At 43.2% G+C, this 19,676-nt stretch overlaps 1 protein-coding gene across 1 annotated transcript in view; it reads left to right on the top strand.

Annotated features, from left to right (window-relative positions):
* NCKAP1L (NCK-associated protein 1-like) overlaps positions 1 to 19,676 on the top strand; it is a 56,873-nt gene that overhangs the window by 28,939 nt on the left and 8,258 nt on the right. The window contains exons 13-29 of the mRNA XM_008588138.1: positions 328 to 437; positions 610 to 742; positions 1,151 to 1,232; positions 1,419 to 1,477; positions 1,702 to 1,847; positions 2,880 to 3,012; positions 3,300 to 3,419; positions 5,513 to 5,658; positions 5,958 to 6,089; positions 9,861 to 10,079; positions 11,863 to 11,993; positions 14,474 to 14,571; positions 14,709 to 14,802; positions 14,957 to 15,039; positions 15,337 to 15,417; positions 18,419 to 18,512; positions 19,431 to 19,547. Coding sequence (XP_008586360.1) covers positions 328 to 437; positions 610 to 742; positions 1,151 to 1,232; positions 1,419 to 1,477; positions 1,702 to 1,847; positions 2,880 to 3,012; positions 3,300 to 3,419; positions 5,513 to 5,658; positions 5,958 to 6,089; positions 9,861 to 10,079; positions 11,863 to 11,993; positions 14,474 to 14,571; positions 14,709 to 14,802; positions 14,957 to 15,039; positions 15,337 to 15,417; positions 18,419 to 18,512; positions 19,431 to 19,547 — 1,978 coding nt within the window. The remainder of the gene's footprint in view (positions 1 to 327; positions 438 to 609; positions 743 to 1,150; positions 1,233 to 1,418; positions 1,478 to 1,701; positions 1,848 to 2,879; positions 3,013 to 3,299; positions 3,420 to 5,512; positions 5,659 to 5,957; positions 6,090 to 9,860; positions 10,080 to 11,862; positions 11,994 to 14,473; positions 14,572 to 14,708; positions 14,803 to 14,956; positions 15,040 to 15,336; positions 15,418 to 18,418; positions 18,513 to 19,430; positions 19,548 to 19,676) is intronic.

The raw sequence follows: 19,676 nt of genomic DNA on the forward strand, positions 1-19,676 counted from the left end.
ACTGTGAGCCAATGTCAACACACATGCATGTCTGATTCTGTGTCACAGAGTTGAGGAATTTTGTGGATCTGTGTATTGTGGCTACACAACTATATCCATATGTGTATTATCTTGGTAGTTTTCTTTGTGCTTTGAAATCCATTTTTTTTTTTTTTTTAACCGGTAAGGGGATTGCTCAGCCAGTGAGCACACCGGCCATCCCTATGTAGGGTCTGAACCCGCGGCCTCGGTGCTACTAGCGCTGCACTCTCCCGAGTGAGCCACGGGGCCGGCTCTGAAATCCATTTTTACAGTTGAAAATTCTAATAGTACCTGTCTTCTCCTTAGGCCCTTTTTGCTTTCATGGCTCTGTCCTTCATTCGTGATGAGGTCACCTGGCTGGTTCGTCACACAGAAAATGTCACCAAGACAAAGACACCTGAGGACTATGCTGACTCGTTAGTACTTGACATGGCTAAGAACCTTGTCCTTAGATGGATTGGGAAAAGGGGTCAGGGAGGCATCAGATGACCTCACGAGCTTCCAGTTCCTTCCCTCTGATCACTGTGTATGTTTCAATTCATATTTCTAGTCTCATAAATCTCTCTGTTCTCATCTTCCAATTTATAGGAGCATTGCAGAGCTACTTTTCTTGTTGGAGGAGATTAGGGCTCTGGTCCGAAGGCACATCAGAGTGATACAGCAATACCACCTTCAGTATTTAGCCAGATTTGATGCTGTTGTGCTCAGTGACATCATTCAGGTATGTTTAATTGATTAGAGGCTGGAAATTTCAGGGTGGTCCCTGGTCATTTTCCTATTGGAATTTCCTGGCTGAGTCTCATGCTTTGTAGATTGGGTGTTGAAAAACCTGATATTCCCTTCTACATTTGTTAAATGAAAAAAGACTAATCTCAGCAGTGTTTGTTTTGTTTGTTTTTTTCCCCTAAGTGAAACTACATAGAAATAGGAGAGAAAAATAAAAAGAAACTGGGTGCTAGTGTGGTAGGGAATTCAGGCAGTTTCCTCCATCTCGTGCTTGGTGTTTTCTCTCTGGTTTTGGCACTTAGTAATTCATTCTATCTTTTTATAGTGACTGAACTTTGTGGTCCTATTTTTGATTGTGGGGGAACCTATGCCCCCTTGATGGTAACTCTAACTCCTTTTTTAGAACTTGTCTGTGTGCCCAGAGGAGGAGTCCATCATCATGTCCTCATTCGTCAGTACTCTCTCTTCTCTGAATCTCAAACAAGGTAACTAGAGAGAGGTGGGAGAGGCATGGCATATATGAGGGTGAATATCTTTTTTTCTAGAAATCCTGATCTTTGAGCCAGGGACTGGCGCAAGATGACTTTGAAGAGGACCTACCATTCTATGTGGTGGATATTAGAGAGTTGTTTCATTGTTTCCTTTTAAACTTGCTTCTGTTTTTCTTGCAGTTGATAATGGAGAGAAATTTGAATTCTCTGGATTGAGGCTGGACTGGTTCCGCCTACAGGTAATGGTCTGTTTTTGTTGATGGTTCCCATCCTCAGATTCTTCCTCCCCCACAATCCATTTTTTTTTTAAAATCTCCTAAGCTCTGCTTTATGGAGTGAGCACACCTTGAAAACTGCTGTTTGGACAGGATATATATACCTAAGCCAACCTGAAGTCCCAAGGCTGGAGGTCCTTTTCATTTATCTTGTTTTTCCTCCTCCTTTTCCCCAACTCCAACCACAGGCATACACAAGTGTGGCTAAGGCCCCCCTGCACCTGCATGAGAACGCTGACTTAGCCAAGGTGATGAACCTCATTGTCTTTCACTCTCGAATGCTGGATTCAGTAGAGAAAGTGCTGGTAGAGACTTCTGACCTGTCTACTTTCTGGTATGTCCTGGCTCAGAGCTCTTTATCAATTCACTTGATCTCTTTCTTGGCCTCTGTGGAGGACTGTAATTCTCCTAGACAGATGGAACAGTCTTGTTTTCTTTGAGCTCTCCTTAAAGGCAGATGCTCAAACAATAATCCTAAATGATAGAAATTTGAAGTTGATTCCCTTTTGTTCTGTATTCATCCTCTTGAGGAAAGCCATTTGGACTTTACACAGCCGTTCCTTCTTTAGGATAGTCATCCACATATCTTTTCTAATCTTTTCTTATCTTCACTGTTATCTTTGGAAGCTTTCAGCTTTTTTTTTTTTTTTTTTTTAACTCTTGGGACACTGTGACTTAAAAGAGACATGAAAAAACTTGGAGATTTAGTGGAGAGAACTGAAAATAATTGAGAAGGCTGGAGAATAGGGCCTTTGGAGAACAAAATTAATTTGTCTTCATTAGGTAGCATTCAACATTTATTAGGTGACCACTACTGTGCATAACTCTGTGCTTTGAGGGATCAAACAAACAAAAACACAATATGTTGTTTCTGCTCTCTGCCATCAAAATAGGTGGGGAGAGTTAATACTCATATGTGAAAAGGACATCAATATTATACTTGCAAATGTAAAAAAGTGTACAAGGAGTACATGAAGTTGAGAGGATAGTGTTGAGAAAAAGTCAGTCTCATGGAATTAATCTGAGAAGGTTATCTGGAGCCTGAGTGTCAAATTTTGGGAGGAATGTGAATTAACGGTACTGAAGGACTTCTAGATTGGGGGAATGGCCCAAATCGTGCAAGGATTCTGAGGGAGGAATAGCAAATTTTGTGTAAGTAAAGAGAAGATTATCACTGAACTGCCCTGGTGTCCATTATAAAAGTCTGAAAGGATTAAGTTTCTTGGGTTCCCTTCTACCTCAAGAATAGGGAAATGAAGGAGAGAGTGGTGAACATCAATAAATATTTGATGGAATGAATATTCTCTCTGCCTCAAAGAGTGGCACCTAAGCCCTGGTGCTGAGTCTCCTTCCCCTTTCTCTGCAGCTTTCATCTTCGTGCCTTTGAGAAGATGTTTGCCATGACCCTGGAGGAACCTACCATGTTGCGTTATGCCATTGCTTTCCCCCTGATTTGTGCTCATTTTGCCCACTGCACTCATGAGATGTGCCCAGAGGAGGTGGGTATCCTGAACTCCAAACCCTGTCATCTTTTGAGTCATATCTCACCCTTATTCCCCCAAACACAATTCCAAGGGTTAATTTTGGTCCCAGGAAGGGCACATGGATATGTGATATGAGTCTCTAAATGTCTCAGCTTGATGTAGAGTGTATCCTCTCTCTCTGGGCCTCAGTTTCTTCTTCTGTACGGGTGGGTGGCTCAGGCAAGGGGGTCAGAGCAGTATTATGAGGAAGAAATGGCTGTCCTGGTGATGACAATTTTTTCTTTGGTCTTTCTTTCTCATAGTACCCCCACCTGAAGAACCATGGTCTTCACCACTGCAACTTCTTCCTGGAAGAGCTGGCCAAGCAGACCAGCAACTGTGTCCTGGAGATCTGTGCTGAACAGAGAAACCTGAGCGAGCAGGTAGGCCCAATAATCACCGTTCTGCCAGCCCTCAGTGTCTTTCCTTCTAACTTTGTTTCCCTCTAGATGACAAGTTCTCTAATTCTTTCTCTCAAGGAGGGCTAGGGCTTTTGTGTACTTGAATTTATGGCAGGATTCTTAGTGTAGTCCCTTCAGTATTTACTCCCCAGGACTAGATAGAGGTGTCTAAAAATACTCTTATTTGAACAGCTGCACTCCAACAAAATCTGTGCTCCTTTGCAGAGTTCCAAGAGATTTGTCAGCTTTCTAATTTATGTCCCCTCCTCTCTTTGCCCTGTGTACACATGCTTAGGACAGTGGCCCCCAGATCACCTGTCTTGTCTGATCTTTCTGGTCATGCACATCCTAATCTATGGCTATCTGGACATTTTTGTGCACTTTTTCTGTGTTTATCTTCAGGGTTGCTTTCTTATCTTCTTGTTTTTCCCCTTCCCTCCCTTGACTGACTCACAGCACCTGGTCATGGTTAGCTCAACCTAAATTTCAGAAACTTTGAAAATGAGGAACTTGTTTTTGCTGATGCCCTGGCGTCTGAGATTTCCCAGACTATCCACCCTTCCTAGGTTTGAGTGAGGCTCTGTAGCAACTTTGGTAGAATGGGAGCCAGGGTGTGTGAATATGTGTACAGATGTACAGTTCATTATTACTTAACCATTTCATTTTCTCATGTGTAAAATGGGGATAAAAATACTTTCTTCATGGAAGTGTCATAAAGATTAAGTAAAATTTAATATTTGGTATACAGCACTCGATAAATATTAGCCATTGCTACTTACTGGGCACTAAGCCCTGTGCTGGGCTTTTGGGGTGGGGATCCAGCAGGAAGGTACACAATCCCTTCCCATGGGGAAGGTTCCAGTGTAAGGGAAAAGGGAGTACAAATACATGTTTGAAAGAAATTTAAATAGTGCAAGGAATATATGCAAACAAATACAATTGTAGGTGTATTCAACACTCAGTAGGAATACTTACTACATGCAAGGGATGCTGATAAAGAGATTTGCTTAGTGCTGTATCAGGGATGACTAAAATATTATATGAATAATTGTTTTCACACATACCAGGACTTTTGCAACCAAATGAATACTGACCCTCCAAAGTTAACATTTTGAGTAAATAAACAGTGATGTTGCCATTACTGGTGGAGTTGCATTTTTTGGAACTGCTTTTAGAATCTACCACAGACACTTTTGCATAATCTCAGGGTTGACATATCTTTGTCCATCCAGGTGACTTGAGGTTTTTTTTTTGAAGCGGCCAAGATTTTGTATCTAAAAGTGTGACTATGAAGTAACAAAACCAATTTTCTTGTGTGGTTCTTATGCTGCTCTAAGAGTAATTCCAGCTGAGGAGTTTCCAGACATGCTCTGTACATGCTCAGCAGCACTGGAATAAATGGGGAGAATTCTAATTATCTTGAAGGAGATACACCTGGATATTTACTTCTATCTTAATATTTTTTGAATGGCTAAGTGGGGAATCTCAGGGAGGCGAAAAGATGCTGAGTTGACGTTTAAACTAATTAGCAAGAAATATAATATTGCCAAAAAAAAAAAAAATAGGAAGAGTGCTGGCCACATGGTGAACTGAGTCTTTGGAGGACTGTGGAGGTGTGGGTAACTGTCTCCATAGGAAAAAATATGAAGGAATGTAGCAAGTGAGATGGTTGTTCCATTTGGCAAAAAAACTATTTTCCCAGGTTGGAAGATCCTAGAAAGCACAATTGAGTGGAGCTCTTAGATCTTATTCTTTTTACTTGATTTTTTTTCCATAGGGAAAGGAGCTGTCAGGATGGGGTGGGGGAATGATGCTCTGATCTCTGAAAGACACTGTTATCTTGAGACTTTGAGCCTATACAAGGGCAGATATTTATGAGAGCTAAAAGAGATGAACACATTTCAAACAGGCCCCCATTAGAGAAAGAGATATATGAAAAGAGAGTGAGAGAGAAAGGGCAGAAAGATAAAAGAACAGACAATAATGAAGAGACCTTTTTATAACTATTACATGGGCTACTTGGTAGTTTTAGCAACAAAGTTTATTTCTCCATTCACCTGTGTTTGTTTCTAAAGCTTCTACCTAAGCACTGTGCCACTACCATCAGCAAGGCCAAGAACAAGAAAACCGTGAAGCAGAGGCAGACTCCCAGGAAAGGAGAGCCTGAGAGGGACAAGCCAGGAGCTGAGAGCCACCGGAAGAACCGCAGCATTGTCACCAAGTGAGGACCTGGGCTCCAGAGGGCCAACTGGGCACTGCATCAAAGAAGGGAGAAAAGGGAAGAGGGTCGTTGATACAGCAAAAGAATGTGGAAGTGGAGGTGGGGGATGACGATATGGAAAAGCGCTTAAATGTTTATTTTCTACTTTGCCTTGAAGTCAGCATCAATGTGTACTCTTCTAGGCTGAATACCCCAAGAAGATGAAAGGGGTCCGAGGGTCATAGGCATATCCCAGATATCCTTCCCAGATACTAGCAGACAGTACAAGACCTGTAATCAAGGCCTATTTTACTTTCTAGCATGGACAAGCTACATCTAAACTTGACAGAACTGGCAATAACAATGAATCATGTATATAGTTTCTCTGTGTTTGAACATACTATCTTCCCTTCTGAGTATCTCAGCAGCCACCTGGAGGCCAGACTCAACAGGTATTACTCATTCCTTGTCTTCTGTGTTTGCATAGTATAGCAGTCCTCAAAGTTGGGTTCCATTAGATTCATCCTGGTGGTCATGCCACTCTCTGGATATTCTGATGCAGTCAGTCTGGCATAGGTTCTAAGCACCTCTGTTAAAAGCAGAAAAACAAAATGAACCCCAAACCTCTACAGGGTGGATTGATGAACAGTCAGAATTGATCTCCACTGGTTAGTAGAATGAGCAGGGCTCTCGCAGTCAGCATACCTGTTGTTGACATCCTGGACATTAGCTAAGACACTGGAGCAGACTAACTTATTTGAACCAGTTTCCTTCGCTGTGAAGGAAGGACAATGATATTTACCTTATATATAACTGAGAATTACCTGTAATTAAGAATTGGTAGAGAATTAAAAATAATAATGAATGCAAAGTTCCTGACATATAATAGGCTTTAGTAAAATATATTCCCTTCCCTCTGCTTTGCCTCTCATTCCATTGCCCCCTAAAGTAGGAGGAACACCCCTTATATTGGAATTGGGCACTGTAGTCAGCAATTAGGGGAATGGGGGAAGAATTATTATGAATAATTTTCTAGTCTTCTGTATTTTGTCTTGAAATATGTAGCTCATTCATTTATTCATTCATTCAACAAGTACATATTGGGGCCGGCCCGGTGGCGCACTGGATAAGTGCGCCGCTTGGGAAGCGTGGCGGCGCTCCCGCCCGAGGGTTCGGATCCCACATACAGACCGGTTCCCGCTCACTGGCTGAGCGAGGCGTGGGAGCAACACCGAGGGTTGCAATCCCGTTGCGGGTCCCCGGTCCGGTATGGGGGCAACACTGAGGGTTGCGATCCGTTGCCGGACACGGAAAAAGACAAAAAGACAAACAAACAAACAAACAAACAAAAAAAAAACAAGTACATATTGAACACCCACTATGTGTCAGGAGTGTTCTAGAAGCTGTTGATATAGCATTATACAAAACAGATAAAAATCCCTGTCTCCATAAAGCTTACCTTTTAGTGGGGGAGACAGATAAACAAAACAAGGAAGTAGAATACATAGTAGGTAAGATAGTGATAAGTGCTAAACAAAAATAAAGCAGGAAAAGGAGATAGGAAGGCGTGTGTGTGTGTGTGTGTGTGTGTGTGTGTGTGTGTGCGCGCGCGCGCGCGCGCGCGTAGTGGTGGTAGTGGGGTATTACAGCTTTAGATAGGGTGGCCAGGGAAGGCCTCCAAAGTGACATTTGTGTAAACCCTTGAAGGAACGGAGGAAGCCAGGCATGTGACTATCAGGAGAAAGAACATTCTAGGCAGAGGAAACAGCAAGTGCAAAGGCTCTGATGTGGTCATGGAGCAGACCAGTGTGGCTGCAGCAGAATGAGTCTTGGGTAGACTGGTAGAATGTGAAGTTAGAGATGTCAGAGAAGGGGCAGGTTGTGTAGGTGTTTATATATCACTGTAAGGTCTTGGGCTTTTATTCTGAGTGAGGTAGAGAGGCTTGGCAGGTTTTGAGCAGAGCTGTAAGAAGATTTGACTCAACATTTCACTCGGGCTGCATTAGTGGGGGCAAGGACAGAAGCTGGGAGACCAGTTATGAGTCTGCGTTTTGATTGTAGGGGATGTAGATTTATTTATTTAGAAAAATTTAAAATTTATTTAAAAATTTTTTTATTGTGGTAAAATATGTACATGTAACATAAGGATTACCATTTTAAGCATTTTTAAACACACAGTTGTGTGGAACTGATTACATACACAGTGCTGTTTGTCTACCACCCCTATCTATTTCAAAATATTTTTGGGGGCCGGCCCATGGCTCACTCGGTAGAGTGCGGTGCCAATAACACCAAGGCCCCGGGTTCGGATCCCACATAGGGATGGCCGGTTCGCTCACTGGCTGAGCGTGGTGCTGACAACACCAAGTCAAGGGTTAAGATCCCCTTACTGGTCATCTTTTAAAAAACAAAAAAAAACAAAAAAAACATTTTTTGTCATTCTAAATATAAACTCTATATCCGTTAAGCAATAACTCCCCATTATTCCTTCCCTCAGTTTCTGGTAACAACCTCTAATCTACTCTGTCTCTGAAAATCTTTTTCTTTTTAATTAATTTTTTCTGTATTGGCCCATGATAATTGTGTGTATTTATAGAGTACGATGTATATATGGATACATACATACAGTGTGCAATGATCATATAGGATATTTAGCATATCCATCACTCAAGCATTTGTCACTTCTTTGTGTTGGGAACACTCAAAAATCCTCTCAATTAGCTACTTGAAGTTATACAGTAACTTGTTGACTGTAGTCTCCCTATATTGCTATAGAACATAGACTTATTTTTCAATTAGGTTTTTGCTCGGGTGAAGTAAAATTAATTTGTTTTCATTATGTACACATTAATATAGGGAAGAAAATATCTCAGTAGCATACATAATGTCAAGAAGATAACAGTTTGATAATCACCTATGTGCAAACCTTTAGAAGCTGGCCCTGCGGCCCGTGGCTCACTCGGGAGAGTGCGGTGCTGATAACACCAAGGCCCCGGGTTCGGATCCCACATAGGGATGGCTGGTTCGCTCACTGGCTGAGCGTGGTGCTGACAACACCAAGTCAGGGGTTAAGATCCCCTTACCGGTCACCTTTTTAAAAAAAAAAAAAAAAAAAAAGAAGCTGGCCCTGGTTTCTAGGCCCTGGACAAGCATGGGTGTGATATTCTAGTTTTCCCTGAATATTTCTGATACTTAGTTCACTGACACCATTGTTTCCAAAGCCCCAAGGTTGGCCTACAGGTTTGACCTCACTGAAAACTCAAACATACATTGGGCTTGCCCTTAATCTGTCTCTTCTGTATTATTTTCCCTGAGGGTCTTTTCCCTTTCATCTAGGGAGCAGACCCTCCTGCTCCCTTCCCCTGTGCCGTAAACATTTTGTCAAAAACACAACACAAACAAAATTCTCCCAAACATCTGTGGCTTTAGGAAGAATATGATGAACTCATTCATACTGGGGTGCAAATGACTAACAAAGGCTTGAACTGTGATGTTCCTCTTTCCCTTGTGTTTACATTTTAACAAGGAAAAAAGCCTTAATTCAAAAGACTGACTCTAATTGTGAAATCTTGGGGACCTGAGGAAGGTATTTTGGAAGAAGTTGTGGGTCGGTAGGGAGGACTCTTCTTGGTGTGCTGCTGCAGTAACATAGTGTAGACTGTTATTCCACCTTCTTTAAGATAGGCTATAGCTGCATGCCAGCTAAGTGTGCCCTCTATCCAGCCCTGGCATCCCATAGCCACTTGGGATTGTACTGTACTTCCATGGATTTCTAAGCATGGTTTTCCATTTCTGACAGTGGTTGGAACTAATTCTTTCGAAGGAGAAAAGACAAATATTGATACCAAGAACGCAGGTGGTATGGGCCCTCAGGTAGAGTTAGATAGAATTTGGGAGCCCAGGTTTTTTATTGCATAACCTGATTTCTCCAGAGGAGGCAGAAAAGCATAGTGATCAGGAATCAAATGCTACTAAATTCAAGTCCAGCTCTGCTACTTGCCAACTTTGTGATCTTCAGCAAGTGATTTACTATCTTTGTGTCTCAGTTTCTTCATATGTAAGATGGGGATAATAACTATCCTTACCTTATTGGGTTGCTATGAGGTTTAAATGAGATAATACATGTAGTAAAATTATAGCATGACACCCAGAACACAGTATATACTCAAATAATTGTTATTATGTTTATTGTTATGATTGTAATTATGATTTTTATCACTTAGAGCCATTGTGTGGCTGGCTGGCTACAATGCTACGACCCAGGAGATCGTAAGACCCTCTGAGCTGTTGGCAGGAGTCAAAGCGTACATCAGTTTCATACAGTCTCTGGCCCAGTTTTTGGGTGCAGATGCTTCCAGAGTCATCCGCAATGCCCTCCTGCAGCAGACACAGCCACTGGACTCATGTGGGGAACAGACTGTCACCACTCTCTACACAAATTGGTCAGTGTTGCTTATCTTTTTTTTTTTTTTTTTGCAGCTGGCTGGTAAAGGGATGTGAACCCTTGACCTGTGTTGTCAGCACCACACTCCAACCAAGTGAGCTAACTGGCTAGGCCTAGTGTTGCTTATCTTTTTTTTTTTTTTTTTGCAGCTGGCTGGTAAAGGGATGTGAACCCTTGACCTGTGTTGTCAGCACCACACTCCAACCAAGTGAGCTAACTGGCTAGGCCTAGTGTTGCTTATCTTTTCCCACTGCCTTACTTTTTTGTTAGCAATTTTTTCTTTACAAAATAGAACCTCAGGGCCCAAGCATTTTAGCTCCCAGGGTCGTAGACCTTGTTTCTGCCCGAGGACTGGAGCTGGGCAAACCCAGATCCCCTTCTGTCTACCGTGAGGTTTCTCTAACCTTCAGTGTAACATCTATTGACCTACCCTGCAATTATTTGACCTTTTTCTTCTTAATCTCCAGTTCTTAACCTTCCTTTTCTAGATTCTTACTGTTTGAATTTCCTATGATCTCTCTTCCTCTTTCTGAAGTTCTCTTATTTCTTTTTTTGCCTTGGCTTCTCCCTCTGAAAACCATTCTGTCTACCACCATCTCTCTGGGACCATGTTAAATATAGTAGACTATTTTTAATAGGGAAGGGGACCTCCTCCCCCAAACTGAAGAAAGTGGTAATCAGCACCATTTCCTTTGAGACTTTAAGGAATGGAGAGGAGCCGGATTCCTACCTCCCCAAGCCACTGGGTGGCACTCTTAATTCAGTATCAGCTCAGCAGGCGACAGGCTGCAAAGAACACCCCCATTCCCACCCCCTTCCAGTAAGGAGGAACAGAGTTTGCAAATACAGATGCCAACAGGGGCCAGGTAGGTAAGGTAGGTGGATGTTATGGGCTAGGTGGGAACTTTGAGGAGTTGGAAAGGGAATGCCCCTCTAAAGGGGACAGACACCACTTAGCTCCACTGGATTGCTGCCCCACTAAATCCATATTTTTTATGTAAAATCTCTGTTTCAAAATTTTGACAACTAATTCTCAATCAGCTCCAGAGAAGGCAATCAGCTTCTCTTCCCTTCTGTCAGCCATTTTAGCATTAAATTAAAAGGAACCCCTCCCCCCACCAGAACCCATGTTTGACGGTTGGGTTTGGCTCTGTGGAGGTTAGCTGTGATATCTATAAGATACAAACCCAGAGCTTGTGCTGGGGTGAGTGGCAGGGGGTGGTCAAGCCCTCTTCTGCTGACACTGACTGCAGCTCAGCCCCTCTAAGCTTGCCCAGAGGTCAGGAGGAAATATTTGCAGACTAGATGACCTGTGTTAGTGGGGCTTCTCTCTGCCCAGGAGGTTTGACTTGAGACTGGCTTTCAGGATCCTAGGGCTTCGGTCCAACATTCTCATTGGAGAGGTTGAGGCTAAGTATATTTCAGAGGATCCCAATTAGTAGTTTTTTTGTTGCCAGGTTGAGTCTGTCTTACCTGACAGATGGTAAGGGTGAGGGGATTGCACTTGTTGGAAAGAGCAGGGGTTGAGGGAGGAGAGTGCACGCCATTGCATTTGACAGCACAGCGAAAATACTTTGCAGGTTAGAGGCAAAGTGGAATTACATTACTGCCAGTTGTTTTTGATCCAACAGCTTGGGGAGTTAATTAGAGCACTGTACTGTCTTTGAGTTTCTTCTCCTCACCCCAGTCTTTAGCGGAGTTTCTCTTCCTGAGCCCAGTGGTAATGGTAGGGAGAAGGGATTGGACACTAATCCTCTGTGCTTTCTTGGCCAACCCCGTAGGTACCTGGAAAGTCTGCTTAGACAGGCGAGCAGTGGGACCATCGTCCTCGCTCCAGCCATGCAGGCCTTCATCAGCCTCCCCAGAGAGGGGGAGCAGAACTTCAGTGCAGAGGAATTCTCTGACATCTCTGGTGAGTCCAGGGCCTGGTCTCCTGGCCAAGGAGCTGAGCCTTTTTGCTCAGTACAATACCTCAGCCTATGGACCCCATCTAAATTCTCCTATCTTCCTGGAGACCCACACTACACTCCCTTCAGCATCTCTGCTAGACTACACCTTCAGGACAATAAAGATTCTAAGTGAGGCTCAGAATTGAGGATTGGCCTGGGGGTTGAAGGTGGAGGGAACATAAGGAGAATTTAGAAGTTAGATTAGGGAACTCAAGTCACTGAAGGGATTTATTATTCAAAGGGTAGTATATAGTTGTTCTCCATTTCCACAAAGAATAAAAGAGTAGGGCATATAGTGAAAGGTAAAGGATAAAGTGTAAGGAGGACATGCTTGGCATTATTAAACAGTGGTTTGACGTCATGGCATTTTCTTCTTTAGGGATAATTTTAGAGCCTTAGCCAATGTTTGGATTGCTGATGTTTAATACTAATGATGATGATGAGATGAATGACATTTATTGTGGGCTATGCCATAAATATTTACTCACATTAACTCACTTAATCCTCACAACAGCTTTGAGGTAGATACTCTTTATTATCCCCATTTTTCAGATGAGGACACTGAGACAGAGAGAGGTTAAGGAGCTTGCTTATTAAGGTCACACATTCATAAATGGTAGGATGGGGACTTTAACTCAAGGAAGAACCCGGGTGCTTAACCACTGTGCAATGCTGTTTCCCAGTGTATAGAAGTGCTTTTGTGGGCCGAGCCTGTGGTGCACTAGGGAGAGTGCGGCACTGGGAGCGCAGCAGCGCTCCCGCCGCAGGTTTGGATCCTATATAGGGATGGCTGGTGTGCTCACTGGCTGAGCGTGGTGTGGCCGGTCTCAAAAAGGACAAAAAAAAAAAAAGTGCTTTTGTGTCTCAAGGGGGTAGGGTAAGAAATGTGTAGTGAATGAATTGGGAAGCTGTTTCCTTTCTAAAGGGGCCTTGAAACCATACAGATCCCTTTGAATAGATTTGTTTTACTGCCTGACTAATTCATGAACTATCCTACTTCTTCCTACTTCCTCTCACCTCCATGTGAATCATGGATCCATGGTTTATATGGTGGTGAGAGGAGGAAGGTGATAATGCATGGTATCTTGGACAGGTAGAAGATGTTCCATTGGGCCGGCCTGTGGCTCACTCGGGAGAGTGCGGTGCTGATAACACCAAGGCCATGGGTTTGGATCCCATATAGGGATGGCCGGGGTGCTGACAACACCAAGTCAAGGGTTAAGATCCCCTTACCGGTCATCTTTTTTTAAAAAAAAAAAAAGAAGATGTTCCATTGACTCTACCCTCTTCATTCTTCTCCTTTTCTGGGGGTTTAAAAAAGCCAGAGCACACAGTTCTATTTTCCAGTATTGCCTCCTTACTGTCATCCTGACTCCATCAGTCAGCTGACCCTACTGTTTACCTGCTGGAGGTTTCAGATGTCCCCTTCTTATCGACTCTGCCCACAAACTGTAGGCAGCCTCTAAACCCAGCTATAGGTCTTGCTGACAACTGACAAGCAGCAGGAGGTAATGCTGATTCCCCCCTGTACCACCCCCACCCCAATTTCCTTGAGTTGCCATGGTAATGGGGCAATGCTACTGCAAAAATAGATAGCTGGAAAGAGAAGGATGCCCTAGGGTTACTAGCTGGGGGTAGATAAGACTGGAGCAAGGAGATTTGGCAGATCCAAACTGTATATTAATGTGTCTCCTCTCCCAACAGCTCCAGAGAAGGGGATTCAGCCCCTCTTCCCTTCTGTCAGCCATTTTAGCATTATCTAAGTTGACCAGTTAGAAAATCCTTTTATAGTTCTTAGCTCAATTCTTCCTATTGTAAATAGGTGACTCTAAAAATGTCGTGTCATATTAAACCACGATGATAGTGCCTGTGCCACATACCTCAGAGAGCTGTTATTAATTATCATAATATTCTCTTATTCATATTTTCAAACTATCTTTATAGTTTTCTAAGGTTTTTATTCAAACTATCTTTATAGTTTTCTAAGGTTTTTATAACGTCGTATCTTGTTTACTCTCACATGAACTCTGTAAGGTATTCATGGCAGATACTAATTTCTTCATTTTAGAGAGAACTAAACAGGCTCAGAGTGGTTCAATGACTTGTTTAAGGTCTTACACCTGATAAAGCTAGGACAGCTAGTGCAGCAAGAGTAAAACCCAGGCACCATAGAAAGGGACTTGGGAACGTATAGATTCTTATAAGAAAACAAAATAAAAGTTATCGTTTGTGGTAAGTCTTGGTGTGAGTCAGGATAAATTGTCCCATAGGCGGGCCAAACCTGTCAGCTGAATGTAGGATTTCAGGCTATTTCTACTCCTTGACTTCCCACTTCCTTTCTAAGCTGGAAAACATTTAAAATATTCAAATTATCCTGTAGTTGTTGTTCAAATGCTCCAGTGCCTTCTTAGTAACCCCTGGGATCTCTGTATTTCTATTCCAGAGATGCGGGCCTTGGCTGAACTCCTGGGCCCCTATGGCATGAAATTCCTGAGTGAAAACCTGATGTGGCATGTGACCTCTCAGATTGTGGAGCTAAAGGTACTGTGGAAACAGGCCCCCAAGACAAAGGTCCCACTTTGGAGAAAGAGTGTTAGGTGTAGAAGATTGGGGGGGGGGAAGGTGTAACATTGGTCTCTTCTTTTCCTGCTTAATGTTTCTGTGTTCCTGGGCTGTAGAAGCTGGTGGTGGAAAACATGGATATACTTGTTCAGATCAGATCCAACTTTAGCAAGCCAGACTTGATGGCTTCTCTGCTGCCCCAGCTGATGGGTAAGCATCTTCCCCTACAGTGAGAAGGATCTATGGGAATAGCATTGTGAATGACAGGGGTTTTCAGGGATCTGGGGGCTAGGCTGGGTCTGAAGAAGCAAAACCATCACAACTCTCGTAAGTTCTCTTCTCTAGCACCCTTCTTTCTCCTCAGGTGCTGAAAATGTGCTGAAGCGCATGACCATCATTGGAGTTATCCTCAGTTTTAGGGCCATGGCCCAAGAAGGACTTCGGGAAGTGAGTTGTGGGGGGGAGGGGCTGTCACAGAGTCACAGATAGTTCTGTGGGTAGGGTTGGTATGAGAAGTTGTGAGAAGGGGTTGGTGAACATTGAGGAAAAGAAGCTTAATATGGAAGAGATCCTGGAAGATTCCTGGGGATAGATGAGCTTGGAAAACCTAGAGGCATAAGGAGAGAGATAGCTTAGAAAACTGTCTAGATTCTTACTGAAGCCGATGCCCTTTCTTTGTTTCTACCTATTTTTGAAGCCACTGGCCAGTGTCCTGTGGACTAATTTATCTTCTCTTTCTTCCAGGTTTTCTCCTCTCACTGTCCATTTCTTATGGGTCCCATTGAGTGCCTGAAGGAATTTGTCACCCCAGACACAGACATTAAGGTATGGGGGAGTGCAAAGTGGAACCCAATTAGGACATTTTTGCTGTTCAAATGGATGTAGCTAAGATCTTGTAAAGGGAGCCAAGGCTCTGAAGAATACCGTAGAGATAAGGGCCAGGATTTTGAATAGGAAAACTGGTCAGACAGATATCCTTGGAAAGAGAAGGCAGAGCTGGGGAGACATGCGAGAATGGAGAGAGGTGGGAGCCTGGGAGACCCTGTGGGGGCTGAGGAAACATTACCGGAGGGGGAGAGGTAAGATCTAGGATAGTATCTGTAGGTTTTCACCTGAAATGAACAATGTGCAAATTAGATGCCTAACTGTGCAAACAAGTCACTTCTTTAGTCAGGAGCTTAGGTAAATTCTGTAAAAAGATTTGTTCCTTCCATTCCCACCCACCCTACCTGCCCTCAAAGTTTCCTTTCTTTCCCTGGCCTTTTCTTCCTCCCAGTTCTTAAGGTTTTTGGTTCCTCTGTGTCTGTATCACCTGCCTCAGCCCACCCTTTACTACAGGAGATGGAAAGAAGAAGAAGGGCTTTTGCAGACAACCCAAGTTAAACATCCATTCCCTAACCCTCCCCTACTTTTGAGTCATCTTGTCTTTTTTTTTTTTTGGCAGCTGGCCAGTAAGGGATCTGGACCCATGACCTTGGTGTCATAAGGCTGTGCTCTAACCCACTGACCTAACTGGCCAGTTCTCATTTTGTCTTTTGAATCATCTGGAACAAACAAGTATGTTTTGCTGGAAATACAGCCCAAACCTGGAAACAAGGTCCTTCAAATGCATGGGCTTGGCTACTTCTCTTATAATTGATTCTTTTATTGGAGGGAGGCCTATGATAAGAGGAAACTGTTTAGCAGGAAGAATTAAAGTTAGACATTAAGAAAACCTTTCTTACCTTGAGATCAAAAGAGTTACAAAATTTCCCCCTTTGTTTGCCTGAAATCATATGAGGGCCAAGTGGTCACCACAGCGATGAAGGGGTGATGTTTCACTGGTATGGCTGCCCCTCTTGAATAGTCTTTGATTTTACACTGAGCCTGGGTTTCTGGTAGCTGCTGATGTTGGGGCCAAATGCTCTAGGTTGTCTGGAGCTTGTCTAGCTCATATCTCCTGGGCAGCTCCGATCTTTAGGCTCTGCTTACTATGAAAATAAGTAGGTGGGGCAGAAGGGGGGATGGACTGTCCATCAAAGATACTGTTACTGCCTCAGAGGGGTGAGAAGATTAGGAGAAGAGAAAATAAGACCCCTTCAATCATCCCTTTCTTCCTCCAGAAAACCACAACTTATGAACCAGGTCCCTGATCTCCTAGGCTATAGTTGCCACAAACAGGGTCAACTAGGTAATAGGGGATTTAAATAAAGGGCAAAGCAGAAGATGGCTAGGGTTTGGCTTCTGTGACAGTACCACAGGCAAAGTGTGTGTATGTTGTTATGTCTGTGGGGTTCTTTGCATAAGATACTTAGTTGCCTAGTATTGAAACAATTGTCCTTGTCCTCTCAGAACAATTTTAAAGTTTTTTCCTTTTAACCTTAAAAGGGGTCTGAATACTTGTGGTCATTGGGGTTTGGGGATATGTCATGGGAACATGATTCTAATTTACAATGAGGGATTCAGGTATCAATCAATCAATATTTATTGAATATCTTCTATGTGCTTAGCATTGTGTTAAACAACACTAGAGAGGATAAAGAGAAATGCAAAGTTCCTGGCTTTGAGATAAACGAGGAGGAGGAAAAGGCTTTCTGCTGCTTATAACAATACCTGGAACTGGATAAGTTATATGAAAAAAAAATTTATTGCTTACAGTTTCAGAGGCTAGGAAGTCCAAAGTCCGGGGAACACAGCTGGTGAATGTTTTCTTTGGTGATGACTTCAGTGATGACAGCGTATCACATTGTGAAAATGGTAGAACAGAGAGAGAGACAGACTCTCCTCTCTCTTCTTTGAAAGCCCTCAGAACCATGCCCCTGACCACCATTTTTAATCCATTCACTACAGCGTGGTCCTGCAATCTAATACCTATTCAAGCCTCCACCTTTTAATTACCATAATAGGATTTCCCACCCTCTTGACAGTCACAGTGGGGGCCAAGTTTCTAATACATAAAACGTGGCGGACATAATTCAGGCTTCAGTGAGTTTTGGGTAGACACAATTCAATCCAGTACACTCTGTTAGTCACTAGGGTAGATGCTTTACATGTGTGGTCTAACTTAAGTTTCACAACAACTCTGTAAGGTAAGTATTATCCCCATTTTACAGATGAGAAAACTGAGGCTCAAAGAAGTTAAGTAACTTTCGCCAAGGTTACACATTTAATAAGTGGTGTTGCTAGGATTTGAACCTAGATCTGTCTTACTCCAAAGCCGCCTTCTCCCTTCACTGTGCTGTGTATGAAGTTTTAAGAAATTATAATCTATTTGGTGAGATAAGCCATGTCTCACCTCCTATCTGAAAAGATAACTAACACCAGCTACTGTGTGTAATCAATGCTAAGTCTGTGATAAAGATTTAAGGAGGGAGAGATGGGTTAGGGCTGAAATAATCAAGGAGAGCTTCATAGAGAAGATGAAATTTGAGTTAAGCCTTAAGGGATGGGTGTCACTTAGATATAAGTAGAGGAGAGGAAAGGACACCCTAGAAAGAGGGAAGTATGTGAACCAAAGTATGAAAGTAAAAAAAGGAAGTTGTAGTTTGGGGACAGTAAATAAATTACCCTGGCTGCATTGAGTGAAGAAAGCATTTAGGGAAATCATGTTGAAAAAGTAAATTTATACTATAGAATTTCCTGAATGCCAAGTTAAAGCATTCCCCCCCCCCCCCCCCCCCCCCCCCCCCCCCCCCCCCCCCCCCCCCCCCCCCCCCCCCCCCCCCCCCCCCCCCCCGTATATCAAAAGTTTAAAATCTGTGATCCGGGAATCCTGGCTACTCAGAGCTTCTGCCAAGTGCTTCTCTCCTGGGAATCCTTTCCAGAATGTTGTTTCTTTCTCTGCCAGGTGACCTTGAGTATCTTTGAGCTGGCATCTGCTGCAGGGGTGGGTTGTGACATTGACCCAGCACTGGTGGCTGCCATTGCCAATCTCAAAGCTGGTAAGATTGGGGAAAGGGGTAAGAGGGGTCTTGGGCCCTATTTTTGGGTGGGAAAATGTCAATCTCAAAGAAGCCTTTATTTGGGATTGTGACTTTAGAGGATTTAAGCTGGGGGCTAAGGAAGGACTTCAAGTGTAGACCCTAACCTCCAGAAAATACTTATATAGGTAATTTAGGTTTCTCTTCAGGTTCCAGCTAGTTGATTTACCCATCAGCTAAAAAGTAATAAGTGAGAATCTGTTTGGTGCTCAGCAGGTGCTCAAAGGAACTTACAATCATGTTGGGGAAATAAGATTGATGCAAATGAAACAATGAGAGAACAATACAAAATAGTACATATATGATTTCATGGTAAGTTGTTGGGTATAGGATCTAAGTGATCTCAGGTCTCCCGTCCCACATAACCATCTTGGCATTATTCACTTCTTCCCTGGTCTCACATTTAACTTCTGTCTTATCTATTACACATTTCCTCTGATTAGCACATTCATACTTTACTCACTCAGAATGGGATGGAACCAAGGGGCTGGTATTAAGTCCTTTCAAAATTGCCAGACTCAACCCCCCCCTTCTCTCTTGGTCAGTGAGAATCTTTCCTCTCCTTCCTGCCTCTCCACCCCATCAAGCAGCTGACAGGTGTGCTCAGACTGCGTGTCAGCAGGGCCCTCAGCTAAGAGTTATGTCCTGTCATGGGGGAGGCCTCCAGGACTCAGGCTCCTCACTATAAGTGGATGCTGGTCCTGTCCCCTTCAGTGATAATAACTTACAGTTATGCCTGTAGTGCTTTATAACATGTTTTCATAGATGCTTTCTCATGTGGCCCTCACAACAATTCTGTAAAGTAGGACCCCTGTGGATGATAACTCCTGTTTGCTGACCTTATTCACCTTTCTTCTTTTCCTTTTTCCCTCTCACCAGATACTTCATCCCCTGAGGAAGAATATAAAGTGGCCTGCCTGCTCTTGATCTTTCTTGCTGTTTCCCTCCCCCTCCTTGCCACTGACGCTTTGTCCTTCTACAGCATTGAGAAGGATGGTAAGTAAGGAAAAGATCTGAGGGACCAATACTGTTCAGGTTAGTACTTTGGGGTAGGGAGATGAGAGGGAGACACTTGCCTGGAAAATACAGACTTCTGATTCAGGTATAAAGTTCTGTTTCAGGGCC

The sequence above is a fragment of the Galeopterus variegatus genome, unplaced genomic scaffold, assembly GCF_000696425.1.
Source record: "Galeopterus variegatus unplaced genomic scaffold, G_variegatus-3.0.2 Scaffold4683, whole genome shotgun sequence".
NCBI classification, from domain to species: Eukaryota; Metazoa; Chordata; class Mammalia; order Dermoptera; family Cynocephalidae; genus Galeopterus; species Galeopterus variegatus.